Source organism: Hypomesus transpacificus, chromosome 21 (assembly GCF_021917145.1).
Source record: "Hypomesus transpacificus isolate Combined female chromosome 21, fHypTra1, whole genome shotgun sequence".
In the NCBI taxonomy this organism is placed as follows: domain Eukaryota; kingdom Metazoa; phylum Chordata; class Actinopteri; order Osmeriformes; family Osmeridae; genus Hypomesus; species Hypomesus transpacificus.
This window is the reverse complement of record NC_061080.1, coordinates 8,454,082-8,469,489: the sequence shown is the minus strand read 5'-3', so window position 1 is coordinate 8,469,489 and position 15,408 is coordinate 8,454,082. Positions and strand designations below refer to the sequence as shown.

Genomic DNA, 15,408 nt, shown 5'->3' with positions numbered 1-15,408 from the left:
CAATGGAAACTTCCTAGGACAAGTACAACGGATGGCTAAATTTGACCCTGTCATGAAAGAACATTTAAGAAGAACCCAAGAAAAAGAGCTTTCAGAAGAGCAGGAGAAGAACAGAAAAAGAAGGAGGAAGGAGAAAAAGTCAACTGAAACTCTTACCGGATGCATGTTCTTGGCCACCTCTCTGGCTGTGACCAGGATTGGGGTGTCCTTCAAGGAGTACTTGGTCTTGTCCTTGTGCCAGTTCTCCCGGTACTTAGCCTGCACAATGTCAAGAGATTAAAAAAGCACTGGTCAGCTTCACACTACATATTTGCAAAGGGAATGAAGAACGGCATCAAGATAATTGCTCAAGATGAACTGATTTTCCTACAGCAAGTGACATTGAAGGTAATAGATTTGAAGACACAAAAGCAACCTTTATAACAGTGTTTGTTGTCAAATAATTGATGTCCTCATCACCTCGTTAAGGACTTCAGCAGCATTCTTGGCACGGACAAAGTCCATTCTATCGATAGGAGCAGTGAACTTCTGGTCATCCACCTTGACACGGTAGCCTCTCTGAAAGACATCATCAACAACAATATAAAACCTCTTAAATATTGAGGTGCATTCAAGTTATGCGTTAAGCGTAACTGTAGTTGGATAATATTTGGCATATCATATATTTGGAATTCCATGACGGATCATCAAATTATATTTGAAATTCCTATACCCATATCTGAGAGAAAGGAGTGAGAGAGAAGTGACTTACATCAGCCAGGATCTTCTGGGCATTCTTAACCTTTAAAACATCCAAACACATATGTGGAACCCAGCCACATCCACGAAGCCACTCCATATCAGCCTTGTACACAGCCTGGGGAGGGGGGCAACAACATATACATTAGCATTGCATTACAATTCATTTCATGCAATAATTTCCCCAGCTACAGCATATTCAGAGTTTCCCTTGTCCACATAACACAAGTATATGAATTACAAATGAGAAACATTGCCAGTAAATAACTCCAAAAGGCAAACTTACATCGCTCTGAAGGTCGTAAGCTTTCCTGGCCTGGACTACGTCGGTGGAGTCTGGTAGACAGGTCCAGTTGTGCAGGTGAGTTCTGTAGTTGAAGTCGTTGACTTGGACCTGGCATTTCTTGGCCAACTCAATGGTCAGCATGTCCACTGGGAGGTGGAACTTGGTCTTGGACTTGTTGAAGTCCTTCTTATACAGGGCATCACTAGCAATCCTTGCTGAGTTTAGAGCCAGCATGATTAGAGGATCATCACGAACACTGAGGGCACCAATGTGATGTCCAACTCACTTGCGGTAACCTGACTTGTATTTGTACTGAGCGAATAAAAGAAAGAGTTGAAGAGTTACAGAATATCTTTTTTGAACAGTCTTTGATAAAGTCAACCTTGGCTCATTTTTCTTACGTCACTGATGATGTCTCTGGATTTTTTGGCCTTCAGGACAGCGATGGCGTCCTCCTTAATGTGGTAGCCCTTGGCCTTCTGGTTATCCCAGTCTTTTGTGTACAGTTTCTGTGAAAGAAAAGACCCTCAATTAGATACAACACAAACAATTGTACAATAGGTTGGCGCATACAATTACTTGTCTAAAAGTTACATGTAAACGTATTCACAATCTGTGGAACATTTCAGGTAAAACTTACATCGCTGATACTGATAGCATTGGCCTTGGACAACACATTTGAAGGTATGTCAACTGGGAGATGAATGGAAGTTTTGTCTTTCTCCCAAACCTCATGGTATTTCCTCTGTAAAGGGAAAAAAGAACCACAATTAACAAGCAAGTAATTAAATTAATCTCATAAAATAACGTTGACTTTCTGCATTAACCAGACATGTGATTATTAAAAGAGTACAAGCTTGGCTACTTAGTCAAGTACTAGTGACAAACTCACATCACTAATGGTGTCAGCATTCTGCTTGGAGAGGACAATGGCGGGGAGGTCAGCCACGCTGGTGAACTTGACAGAGCTGGGTGGCTGGCGATACAGCCGGTCATTGAGGATGGTCTGGGCATGCTTAGCCTTGACGACATCCACGGAGCCCTGAGGCATCCAGCCGCACCCTCTCAGCCACTCGAGATCGGCCTTGTACACTGCCTAAAGGAAGCCAAACAAGAACAGGTTCAGCTCAAGTTAGCCATAAAGGTTATTTTGCTAGGCAAGTTTGGAGGTAACTTTAGAGAGCTTTGAATCAGACCATGTGTTTTGTTAACTTACATCACTGCGGATATCATACACCTTCCTGGCTTGGACAACATCACTGGAGTCTGGCAGACAGGTCCAGTTGTGCAGGCGAGTTCTGTAGTTTGCGTCGTTGACTTGGATCTGGTTCTTTTTAGCCAGCTCGAAAGCCAACATGTCAGCAGGAAGGTTAAACTTGGTTTTGGTCTTGTGGAAGTCTGCTTTGTAGACATTATCACTGAAGATCTTGGCTGCATTTGCTGCCAGCACGAGGAGAGGGTCATCCTGAACACTTAAGGCTCCAATATGGTGTCCACATTGCTTACGGAAGCCGGCCTTGTACTTATACTGAAGGTTTTCAAAAACAGATATTAAAAGGTTGTTAAAATACTTTCAGTTCTTATATAAACAATTGTGAGTGAATTATATCTCTAGCTCTAAAGTCATTTTTTTTTAATGTTAAGATATAATGTTTAGGCAGTTTACTGACTTAAAGCCAACTATTGTGGCTGTTGAGAGCTGGCCATGCTTTTTTCAGAGGAGTGAAATATGCTGACTTACATCACTGATGATATCCCTGCCAGACTTGGCAGCTTTGATGGAGATGGCATCCTTTGGCAAGTAGTAGCCTTTTTTGATGGTATCTTCAAATCCTTGACGATAATATTTCTAAAATAATAACATAAGAACAGTGTAATACAATGCATATACAATGAATAGCCAAGATAACACACAGTGTACAATTTGGAATATGGTCCAGTGAAACTGACACAACTCTTACATTACTAAAATTGTGATGAATTCATGTCTTACCAGACTTGTGTTAAGTTTGTTCTGCTGGCCCAAAAGGATCTCTGGTGTGTCAGGCATAATGTGGATGTTGACTTTGTTCTTTTCCCAGGCTTCTACATATGCTTTCTATGAACGGATAAGGGAAAGAAATTGTCTGTAAATAAGACAAAGCTTCAGTCCAGTCAATCACAGAACTGTATGGCAACACTGTAAAGAGAAAGGTAACTGATATTAATGAAATGCAAACCATTTACCCAACGTATCGCCTTGGTCATCAAACCTTTATCAACCATAACCCTTCATATTTTCGAAAACAGATTAACAGGATACAGCGCTGTACGGTACCTTGTTTATTATTTGTGCATTGGCTTGAGCTAAGGCATATGGTATGCCATCGGTTTTGGCAGTGAACTTGAAGTTGCTGGGGGGCTGGCGATACTTCCTTTCGCTTAGGATTGCTGATGCCTTCTTTACCTTCTCCACATCCACTAAGCCAATAGGAACCCAGCCTGTGCCCCTCAACCACTCAAGATCAGCCTTGTACACGGACTAATAAAAATGTAGCAAAAACAGAGGGGGAAAAAGGATTATTAGACAGTATGCTTTAAACAACTAATTTGTGTTTTAAAAGTTAAAGTGTATACGCAATTTAAAATCAGATTAATGGAACTCTCTTTGAACTTACATCACTACGGATGTCATACACCTTCCTGGCTTGGACAACATCACTAGAGTCTGGTAGACAGGTCCAGTTGTGCAGGCGAGTTCTGTAGTTTGGTTCTGTAGTTCTGTACTTGGACCTGGCATTTCTTGGCCAACTCAATGGACAGCATGTCCACTGGAAGGTGGAACTTGGTCTTGGACTTGTTGAAGTCCTTCTTGTACAGGGCATCACTAGCATTCTTGGCGGAGTTCAGAGCCAGCATGAGCAGAGGGTCACCCTGGACGTTGAGGGCACCAATGTGATGGCCAACTTGCTTGCGGTAAGCTGCCTTGTACTTGTACTGATAAAGAAAAGAATAAATCACAGTTGGGTGAGAGTCCATAATTCAACACACAGATATCAGTCACCATGTACGCATAATATAATTTGATTAGCCTGTAACAAGAATGATCCCATGTTTATGAGTACTCGTGGCTGGAGTACTTACATCACTGATGATCTCTCTACCATGCTTGGCAGCTTTGACTGCGATGCAATCTGATTTGATGTCAATAGGCTTGCGGAAGGAGTCCTCCATTCCTTGCCTGTACAGTTTCTGCAAAGGAAAAGGAGGAGACATCCACAATAGTCGCAGTTGAAAATATAAAAAGACAGCGTAGATGTACATTTCCAAGACAGTTTAAAGAGAGGAAGAAAAGGGCTTACCCTGCTCATGTTGATTGCATTGGCCTTTGACAGCACAATTTCAGGTATATCCGGGGTCATATGAATTTGGATCTTGTCTTTCTCCCAAGCAGCCAAGTATTGTTGCTACAAAATACAGACAAAATCAAATCATTGTAACACACTTTTTCAAATAGAATATTTGCCAGGCAGAACATTATACACCACATACCTTGTTAATGATATCAGCATTGGCCTTGGCCAAAGCCATGGGCATAGACAGCATGTCAGTGGTGAATTTAAGTGCATCTGGTTTCTGCTTGTAAAGGCGATCACTCAAAATCTCGCCAGCTTTCTTCGCCTTCAACACGTCCAGAGACCCGATAGGGACCCATCCCAAACCCCTTGTAAACTCCATGTCTGCCTTGTAGACAGCCTAGGTAGAAGAAAAGAATAGACTGAAGCAACTCTTATGGGACAGTAACAACACGGAAACCTGAAACATCAGACTCTAATGACTTTGAATGTCATTATTCTTACATCACTGTGCAGATCATACACCTTCCGGGCGTGAACTACATCACTGGAATCTGGCAGACAGGTCCAGTTGTGCAGGCGAGTTCTGTAGTGGGCATCGTTAACTTGTATCTGGTTCTTCTTGGCCAGCTCAAAGGCCATCATGTCCACTGGAAGGTTGAACTTAGTCTTGGACTTGTTGAAGTCCTTCTTATAGAGGGCATCACTAGCAATCCTGGCTGAGTTCAGAGCCAGCATGAGCAGAGGGTCATCCTGGACGCAGAGGGCGCCAATGTGATGGCCAACTTGCTTGCGGTAACCTGTCTTGTACTTGTACTGAAAAACAGATATTAAAAGGTTGTTAAAATACTTTCAGTTCTTATATAAACAATTGAGGGTGAATTATATCTCTAGCTCTGAAGTAAAATACAAGTAAACAATGTTAAAATCGACATGGATTTACTATATTTAAACTTATTCGCTCAACCTAAAATACTCTGCTTTTCACAAACCCAGACGATAATTATAGTGTGCATAAAAAAGAAACAATATGAGACACTTACATCACTGATGATTTCTCTACCAAGTTTGGCAGCCTTGACAGAGATGGCGTCACCAGGAAGGTAATATCCCTTCTTGATGGCGTCTTCAAAACCTTGTCTATACTGCCTCTGTAAAAATTAAAGAAAAGAAAATATAGTGAGATTACATGTATTTTCAGGACATTAAAAGTTGCTTCAAGTCAGTAAAACATGTCAATGCAAAGTGAATGTCATATGATTTCCTATCCACACAGCCTTCTGAATCAGTGCGGAGAACCCAGCAGGTAGTAGTAGAGTTGAATCTCAAACTAGACTTTTGTATTTAAATAATGAAAATGTGATGATGTGAGCAGTGTACTCACATTGCTCATGGTGATAGAGTTCTGCTTGCCCAGCACAATCTCAGGAGTGTCAGGATTGATGTGCAGCTTCACCTTATCTGCCTCCCATGCCTCTATGTCCATTTTCTGCAAAACAAAACCAAAGAAAATATAAATATACACACACACACACACACACAAAGGTATACTGTCCCTCTATGAGGTGTTATGTATTGTTGTGCATATGTCTCAATAGGTTATTTAATACTCCAAAATATGAATTTAATAAAACACACATTATGATTTGATCTCTGTATGACCTCAAAGAATTTGTGCTGCGAAGTTGGTGGGTAGAGAGGTGCACATTACCTTGTTCATGGTTAGGCAATTATTTTTGCCAGGACAATGTTCATGGCATCAATAGGACTTGTAAAAGGCACAGTGCTGGGGTGCTGGCGATACTTCGTTTCACTCAGGATTTCTCCAGCCTTCTTGGCTTTCTCCACATCAATTGAACCAATAGGGACCCAGCCAAGTCCTTTGAGCCACTTAAGATCTGCTTTGTACATGGCCTATAGGTAAGGGGGATCTTCATTATACTCAAATTATTGTATTTTACTGTGAACAATTTTAACTTTCAACAATAAATATTAATGGTGAGCTCTGGGAGACATTTTTTATATAGATAAAGCTGTGAACTTACGTCACTCTGTATGTCGTACACCTGTCTGGCATGTACAACATCACTGGAATCTGGAAGACAGGTCCAGTTGTGCAGGCGGGTGATGTAGTTGGCATGGTTGACCTGGATCTGGTTCTTCTTGGCCAGCTCAAAGGCCATCATGTCCACTGGAAGGTTGAACTTAGTCTTGGACTTGTTGAAGTCCTTCTTATAGAGGGCATCACTAGCAATCCTGGCTGAGTTCAGAGCCAGCACGAGCAGAGGGTCATCCTGGACGCTGAGGGCACCAATGTGATGGCCAACTTGCTTGCGGTAACCTGTCTTGTACTTGTGCTAAAAAGAAAAAAAAGAGAGTCAGTGCCAGAAACGATTCAACGGTTTATCAATCCATACATTATTATCTATATACATATAACATATTTTATTGGTAGATGAGTATGAGCATCTAACATCCTGTTGAAAACTGTCTTTTTAACATTGTCTTCTTCACTTTGCTGTCTTATACTCACGTCACTCTGCACTCTGTTATTATGGATACACTGCTTGATGGGAACTGCATCTCCAGGCATGAAATATCCAGTGGACTTGACCTTGTCCCAGTCCTTGGTGTACAATTTCTGCAACGAACACGGTCAATGGTATTCTATAAGTCACGGTATCAGGAAATCTATTAATCAACAGTTTTAAAGAAAGCAAGAATACCCTATTCGTTCATAACTATAATCATACATGTAGTATCAAGCAAACATTAACTGGTTGAAGTGTCGAAGACAACTGAAACTCTTACCGGATGCATGTTCTTGGCCACCTCTCTGGCTGTGACCAGGATTGGGGTGTCCTTCAAGGAGTACTTGGTCTTGTCCTTGTGCCAGGTCTCCCGGTACTTAGCCTGCACAATGTCAAGAGATTAAAAAAGCACTGGTCAGCTTCACACTACATATTTGCAAAGGGAATGAAGAACGGCATCAAGATAATTGCTCAAGATGAACTGATTTTCCTACAGCAAGTGACATTGAAGGTAATAGATTTGAAGACACAAAAGCAACCTTTATAACAGTGTTTGTTGTCAAATAATTGATGTCCTCATCACCTCGTTAAGGACTTCAGCAGCATTCTTGGCACGGACAAAGTCCATTCTATCGATAGGAGCAGTGAACTTCTGGTCATCCACCTTGACACGGTAGCCTCTCTGAAAGACATCATCAACAACAATATAAAACCTCTTAAATATTGAGGTGCATTCAAGTTATGCGTTAAGCGTAACTGTAGTTGGATAATATTTGGCAAATCATATATTTGGAATTCCGTGACGGATCATCAAATTATATTTGAAATTCCTATACCCATATCTGAGAGAAAGGAGTGAGAGAGAAGTGACTTACATCAGCCAGGATCTTCTGGGCATTCTTAACCTTTAAAACATCCGACCGGTGGTTTCACCTTGGAAGGTGTACGTCTGCACCACGGAAGACTACAGCTGGGAAACATGCACCTTCCACGATGCATTCCCTGACTAAGACCTGTCTGTGCACCTTTTACATGGTATCTCCTTAGTTCATGACAACTTCTTAGTCCACGTTTTCATACATTGTATTTGTTTGACATGTATTAAATTAAAATCACTAAAATAACTACACCATGGAAGACCCTTATGGCTTAAAAAACGTGTTTGGTGAAATAATTAAAATGTGACTGTTACTGGCTTATAACCACGGGCATAGCATAAAAACAAGGATACCTAAACTAGATCATTTGATGAGCTATGTGCAGAGCATTTTATTTATGAACAAAAATCGGAAAAAAAATAGATTACATTTTTCTAAGTCCAACTCTGACTTTTCGGAAATTGTCCAAAATGAATGGGAAAGCACTAAATCGCAGGCATCTCCGGTTCTCCAAATCTCACAATTAAAAGGCTAACATGTCCTTGTTCGTGGTGCTTTTCTGAACAGAATGATATCTTGGATGTGACTGTAGTATAATTTTTGGAGTGTCTGGCGACATTTCAAACGTTTTGACCGATATGCTTCCAGTTACACACCCAATTGAACCACGGGCGAAATGAATGGAGTGAACGACGGCGGCACACTAAATCGCTCGTATCTTTGGATCGCCTAATCTAAAAATTGAAAGGCTAACATGTCCTTGTTCGTGGGGCTAGCCCGAACAGAATCATAGCATGGATGTGATTGTAGAATAATTTTTAAGGGCACAGCGATATTTCAAACGTTTTGATCGAAATCCAAAGTACAGAATGAATTGAAGTCAAAGCAGGCGCCGTTACCCAACACATAAATTAAAACTTTCTTACCAGCTTAAAAAAATGTTGAAGTCGTTGCTTTCTTTGTAATCGTAGGCAGAAAGAATATGAGCTGAGACAGAGCTAGGAAATGCTTGATATTGAGGTTCCTTCCATCCGTCAGCTTCCCCTTATAATATATGGGGTGTGTTCTACTTCACCCAGTGGCGGTCCGACAGCAAGTGTTGACCAAATAAGGCAGGGTTAAATCGCCATCAGTTCCAGGTTGTTTCTCCAAATTTAGAATAAGGAACGAATTCTTTATCTTTTTGAGCAGAGACACTTTGACAGTTGGGGAACAGCTGAAATACACATTCTGTATTTGACAAGACCAAAAGTCGTGATGGACAAAATATGTTGTAACTGAACTATGTTGACACCCTCGAGCTTCTCCTCAGCTGTCATAGAATTGAGATAAGGAATTCAAAGTTGACAATAGAAACTCTGATTTTTGCCTTTAATATCCTGATATCTGAACATAAGTAATAAACTGGACTGTTAATACAGTTCTGGCAATTTAATTCAATTTATTAAGAGGATAAGCAATAAGAAGAATATCTTGCCTTTCATATCAACTGCATTGCCTGATCCAATGCATCCTGCGTTATTTCCTCTGACATCGATGCAAGAGGTGTTGCCCACAGCAGCATTGGGTCCAACACATCCTGTAAGAGAACATGCGAGAAAGGGATTTGATGAAACTGTCAAGACAACCTGACCGAAGAGAATAGACATACTCAGATCTACCTTGAACGGTGAAGGCATTATTGGAACCAACTTTGCCTGAGTTGCAGCCCAAGTGGATGTTGTCGGTATTACCAATGTTCGACATTGTTCCTGCTGAGATCTAGAGTCAGAGAATGACTGAGAGGAAAGTAAAACCACGATTATCATACAAATGGGTTCAGCCAAAATGTTTGACATGTTTTAGCGTATTGGGTATCTCTCTTTGAATATTTAACGTTGGCACAGAGTGTAAGAAAGTCTGTCATAGCCTGAATATCTAATGCAACATAAAATATATGACAGTAAATGAGTTGTGTCTAAAAGAAAGCAGTTGACTGAAAAACAGACACGCATGCAATCTCCATCTTACCACTGGTTTCAGTTGTTGTCCTGTGCTTTGAGCTGAGCTTGTTGTTGACCTGAGGACAAAAGACTGCTTTTATAGATATCCTGAACAAGTGTGTTCATGTCTGTTTAAGAGGAGGAACTTCCTTATATGGTTAAAAGCAGTTTTCTTTGTTCAGCTAAACGTTTCCACAGAATCTGAAGTGGATATGTGAGGTTTGTCATCAGCTAAGGTCAATTTCAAGAAGAAAACTAAAGTAATACGGAAATTGGAAATAAGTCGTATTTAACATTTGGCTGACTGTTATAATAAGACTACTGTCATACTACGTTATAATCTCATCACATATCCACATGCTAATGGAGTCACCTTTTTACAGATAATGGATGGATAGAGACGAGACGAGAATGATATTCGTTCACAAGTAATAATGACAGGTTTTGTTATTTTAACTTTTTTTTGTACTTAGTTCAGTGCAGCGTAATTGTTTTCCGTGATAATTAAATGCTAGTGTGATAATAAATGACCATTTCAAATCATACAAACTGTCATGATACAAAATTTTAATTCTGGAATTTATTTTGAAATAGTATCTGCTGGTTTAGGCTACATGCACTAACATGAGAACTTGTTTGCAGTGGACGTATTTAGGCCAGGGAATTGGCTATAACATGTTGAGCATGAACCCCCGTTGAAATGAACGAATGACTCAAAAAAAGATTCGTTCATTTTGCTGAACGAGATACAAAGAACCGCATCAGTGAAATGATCCGAACTTCCCATCACTATGGTGTGCCTAACGTTGATTAAAAAAATAAATGAAAAAAATCTAGGCCTACCTCTCGTCAAGACGCACGCAGCATCTGACGTGTTAAAATGAAGCGGACAATTCGCCATGTCAAACGGAGCATGTGAGTGAGAATGATAAGGACATGAATTTCGACACCAGTGGCTCGAAGAATACCCAACCCAGTCTCTTACTTCTGCGTATCTATGACACAGGTTTACACTTCTATTTTGCCTGCCATATATACGCCAAATCCCTGTTTTAGGTGCAGTTTGTAGGTAAATTCATCCTGTTAATTTTTATCAACGGATAATGCATATCACACGCAGAATGTCATCAACTCTTTATCGATGTACGTCATTATTTGGACTCTTTACCGAACCATTATGGAGATTTACAATCTCGAAGCTTCCAAATGTATACTTTTTTTATACTCTATTTGTGGGGGAATTTTCACCTCGAACACCTTCAAATAACAAACATCAATTATTGTTTTCCACCACCACCACCAAGCAGCATGCTTGTAAATAAAAATAAGAAAAAAGAGAGCAAAACGACTTTATGTTGTAAACATATGTCCAAAATCTCATATAGGCATTTCAGCAAAGCAGTATTTGTGATGCATGCCAACACACCATTTATATCTTTGGGCGAAACTGGAGAGTCTGGATCTAATTTGACATTATGCTTATTTTGATACGCCTCTACTGCTTCAACAAAAGTGTCCATCAATACACAAGTAAAACGATCAATATAAACGTCAACAGTTTTCCTCTGTTTCAAAAGGTGAAATATCTTTTTGAATTCTGCCTGTAAACTTTCTTTGGTATATCTTAATTGTTCATCCTGGATCCGTCTCCTGTCAACTTTAAATTTCCTATATGCATAATCAAAAGCCCTGTTGCAGTTATCAAGCCACATGTTAAGACATTGATCTCGCCATTTTACAGCTATTTGTCCTGAGATTCCCCTTGGGAAGACATACGTTGCAGTAGCGCGGGGACAAGTCTGTGTTTTAGGCCGCCCGACTAAACCGGAATCTAAAAACAACCAGTCGTAAACATCGTTATCCATCTCATCGTCATAAGTAGGAGGGCTGTTGAAATCGGATGCTTGAGGGTACAGGGAGTTAACAGCGCTTGCGGAGTTTGTGTTTGAACCAGGCTGAGCAGAAGGTTCAGTTTGGGAACTATTCTGCTCCATTGCAAAGTTTGTGAATTTCCTTAGCTTCTTTTTTTACTTTTCTTTCTTTCTTAGCAATATTAGCCGGCCATTGTTCACCCATCAATTCCCATGCAATGAAAACCTCTCGCATGTAATCCGTATCCCAATCCGAATTGCTGACAGCTAGATTATCAACAAGATATTTTCGAGCAATCTGCAATAGGTGTCTATCAAATGTGTCCTCAAGCGGTATTTGTCCGTCTGTCCATTCATACAGATTAGTCAAATAAGGTTCTACGTAAAAGAATCCGACTTCAGTGAGCATCCATTCTCTTGGGGACATTTCGGTTAAACTCTGACTTGGTACTTGCTTTAAATGTGGATTGGTCTTCAAAAGTTTAGACATAACTTTATGTTCTTTACGGGGGCAAATCTTTCTCAGTCTTAAATTTAACTACTAATGGCAAATTCCTACTGGTTTGACACCCCATGTTTACATGCACATTTATAAGATAATATCGTTAATATATTAATATCCAAAGTCAAACCTTTTATGTTTCACGTTCATTTGTGTATTTAGCTTTAATCTTTAATCATCTTGTAAGAAGATATTCTCATACTCATAAATTTAGAACTTGAATGACTGTAATTCATTATAATATGTTTTTTAGTCCTTGGGGAACATTGCTCGAGTCTTACACATGAATAACGTGTCTTTCAACGCTTTACCAATCCCAGGCGTATCTTCAACCATTAACCAAAGTTTTCATATCGTTCGAACCAGCAACGAGACTTGTTGAATGGACTTTACAGTACCAGGAATCCTGCCGTTAAATTACCGACCTTTCTAACCAAGTATTGGGAAAAGGGTTTTACGGTCCATACGTCACCATGACAACAAACAAACGGCCTTTCACCGCATATAACCTGCGCAGATACCAAACGTTAACCGATTTTTAAACCAAGCGGATAAACCCTTGCTGACAGTCTCTTTCCTGTACCTGTCCCGTAGTCTTTCGCTCCCCAAGCAACTATTTAGGCCTTCTCATATTACAAATAATTATCAGTCATCGAGTGAAATAAGATGGTGTCCAATTTTCTACCAATTCACTAGACTATCTCAAAGTCGTGCTTCCCGCCTTTCCTCCCGTACAGAAATCACCATGTCCCCTTTAAAAATTGCCCAGGTTCGTTACTACAGTCAGCCAGTCCTCACAGGTAAGCAGAAATTAACGCAACCATATAATAATGATAATCATAATCTGCTCACCTGGTCTCTGGTTGAAGATTTAACTGTTCGTGACGCCAATTGTTATGATGATATTCTGTCGGAGGATGAGCCAAGGAACGCACCACAATGAAAAATAGTTGACTTCGTTTATTAATCGAGCTGCTCGGATCAGGTCACCACGACAGGCAAAGTGGTTGGCATGACTGACAAACATGTCTCTCAGGTAGACATTACATATGAGCTGGACCATACAAATATAGTAACCACCAAAACATATCCTTAAACTGTAGACATTCCACAACTTAAGGCATAGGAAGAACAACACACAGGTGGTGCAGTCATCACTCATCGTTTATACTATTTTCTGCATGTTGCTCTGTCCAAAGGTTAAAGTGCACATTCTCCTATCTATATGTGTATTGTCCGAGACCTGCTGCTTGACCTCTTGACCACAGCAAGAGACTCAAGCTTCTCTGTACACAAAAAAATCTGCCTATCAATAACTTATATGCTGATCAGCTTCAGTAGCTTGCGGTGTAATTCACAGAACTTTAGTGCTTGATGTGTTTTTGCTTGTGGTATTGAATCCCACTGGAATCTTTATTTTCTTAGCTTCCATTTATTTTGTCCTGGCAAATGGCTAATGTACGCTAGTGCTTGCTACATAGACAACTATTAAATGAATTGATTTCAAAAGATACAGCAAAGAAACACTCAGTCATACACAAAATCGCATAGGAAATCTGGACACATCTTGTGTTTCACAAGGGTTACGCGTAGGCTATTTTGATCGTATTATCTGGGTTAGTAGTGACGTTTTTAGTATGAATTTTTAATATGTGGTGTCAGAAGGAGCTGTGATGTTGTGGAAAATACGGCTATTGGCTCGAAACAACCCCAAATACGTGATTAGTAGCCTACATTCGGGTAGTGTCTATGGGAACCAGTTGTTTTAGAAGGGGATTTTTTTATTCGCCATGAATGTTTGCACAAACAAGGAATTTACTTTGGCAGGGAGGTGCATACATTAAACATATAGGAATATTGAAACTTAGATATGTGGATTAACTATACAAAAGAAGCAAAGTCTAGCTAATACTAAGGGGGGTCTAGCTAATACTAAGGGGAATAAAAAGTAAGTTTAGCTACTGTAGCTTGCAAATACTGAGGATGGCTTACCGAAGTAGAGTTAGCCAATGTCGTTAGCGATGCTAGCTAACGTTAGTTTGCTAGCTGTAGAACATTTCACTGGGTCTTGCAGCTGCTTGATTTACTGAAATTAGTATGAAATGTTAGACTAATGCATTCTGCAGAGAAGGGAGACTGGCGTTGGTCACAGGGAATGGAAGGGAGAACACAGGACAACGGCAGATATCGCTCTTAAATTATTATTTTTTGACTACATAGTTAAGGCGGCAGTCGTGTGTTGCCTAGGTGGCCGCCTTAACTGAAAAGTGCTGCGGGAAACCCTGGGTTAGTGAATGACTGATTACAACCAGAGAACCTGCTTGATGGCATCCGAAGTGTGTGTGTGTGTGTGAACATTTCGCCGTGGTCTTTGAAACATTAGCAAGCCAAAACTCTTTCTAGCATGTGTATTGACAAGGAAAGCCTAACTTGTCACCTGTGTTGTCTATGCCTCGAGAGAAAAAAGATATGACTCAGGGCTTGCCGTAAAGCAGTATCTCTGGCAGTACGATTTGTATGACGTCATTTACCTTTAAAAAGGCTTTTTAGAACAAAAAAGCGACTTAAAAAAAATGAAGCACCCAGCAGTAATGTGTAAATTACTAGACAAAAAATTATATCCTGAGAAAAGTGGATTTTGAGGGGTACAGCTCCATAGACCTCCATTCATTCTGCACTCGCCTGTGAGCGCCCTCACATGAAACCAGAGTGGAACGGCAACCAGTTCAGAAGACGGAAGTTTCCTGAGAGTGGCAGTTCTCTCCATATTAGACATTCTCTGATTTAGACTACTTTAACCATAGACTTCTATACAGTACACACAGCAAGCCTGCTCTTTCAAGATGCCGTCCCCATTCATTTCTATAAAAAGTGCTCAGTGGCACAGTGAGACAAGCGAGAGTGCGAAGCGTGAGTCAAATGGCTGAGCGGTGAGGGAGTCGGGCTAGTAATCAGAAGGTTGCCGGATCGATTCCCCACCTTGCCAAATGACGTTGTGCAAGGCACTTGACCCTACTTGCCTCGGGGGGAATGTCCCTGTACTTACTGTAAGTCGCTCTGGATAAGAGCGTCTGCTAAATGACTAAATGTAAATATACTGCGCCATCTTTCCAGATCGACTAGTCCGGTCTAGTGCAGAACAGTGGCTGCCTTGTTCGTAGCTCCTAAATACGAGCGTGCTTGCAACTAGCTGTATGCGACATCTGGTCGTGAGCGTGTGAGCTAAGGCATTACAGTAGTCAGAAAATGTGTAGAATGGTTTTAAAAGTCAGATTAAGAATCAGA

General features: G+C 40.5%; 1 protein-coding gene across 1 annotated transcript in view; it reads right to left on the bottom strand.

The window, feature by feature from the left end:
- The window catches only part of LOC124483162 (nebulin-like), a 43,443-nt gene extending 34,204 nt beyond the window's left edge, over positions 1–9,239 (bottom strand). Inside the window, 26 exon segments of the mRNA XM_047043453.1 lie at positions 157–258; positions 460–558; positions 752–856; positions 1,025–1,336; positions 1,426–1,533; positions 1,665–1,769; positions 1,917–2,120; positions 2,241–2,552; positions 2,766–2,873; positions 3,018–3,122; positions 3,342–3,545; positions 3,682–3,786; positions 3,788–4,000; positions 4,148–4,255; positions 4,366–4,470; positions 4,556–4,759; positions 4,864–5,175; positions 5,403–5,510; positions 5,744–5,848; positions 6,071–6,093; positions 6,096–6,273; positions 6,405–6,716; positions 6,893–7,000; positions 7,171–7,272; positions 7,474–7,572; positions 8,695–9,239. Of these exon segments, the coding sequence (XP_046899409.1) occupies positions 157–258; positions 460–558; positions 752–856; positions 1,025–1,336; positions 1,426–1,533; positions 1,665–1,769; positions 1,917–2,120; positions 2,241–2,552; positions 2,766–2,873; positions 3,018–3,122; positions 3,342–3,545; positions 3,682–3,786; positions 3,788–4,000; positions 4,148–4,255; positions 4,366–4,470; positions 4,556–4,759; positions 4,864–5,175; positions 5,403–5,510; positions 5,744–5,848; positions 6,071–6,093; positions 6,096–6,273; positions 6,405–6,716; positions 6,893–7,000; positions 7,171–7,272; positions 7,474–7,518 (3,792 nt within the window). The 5' untranslated portion in view covers positions 7,519–7,572; positions 8,695–9,239.
- Positions 9,240–15,408: the final 6,169 nt, after the last annotated feature.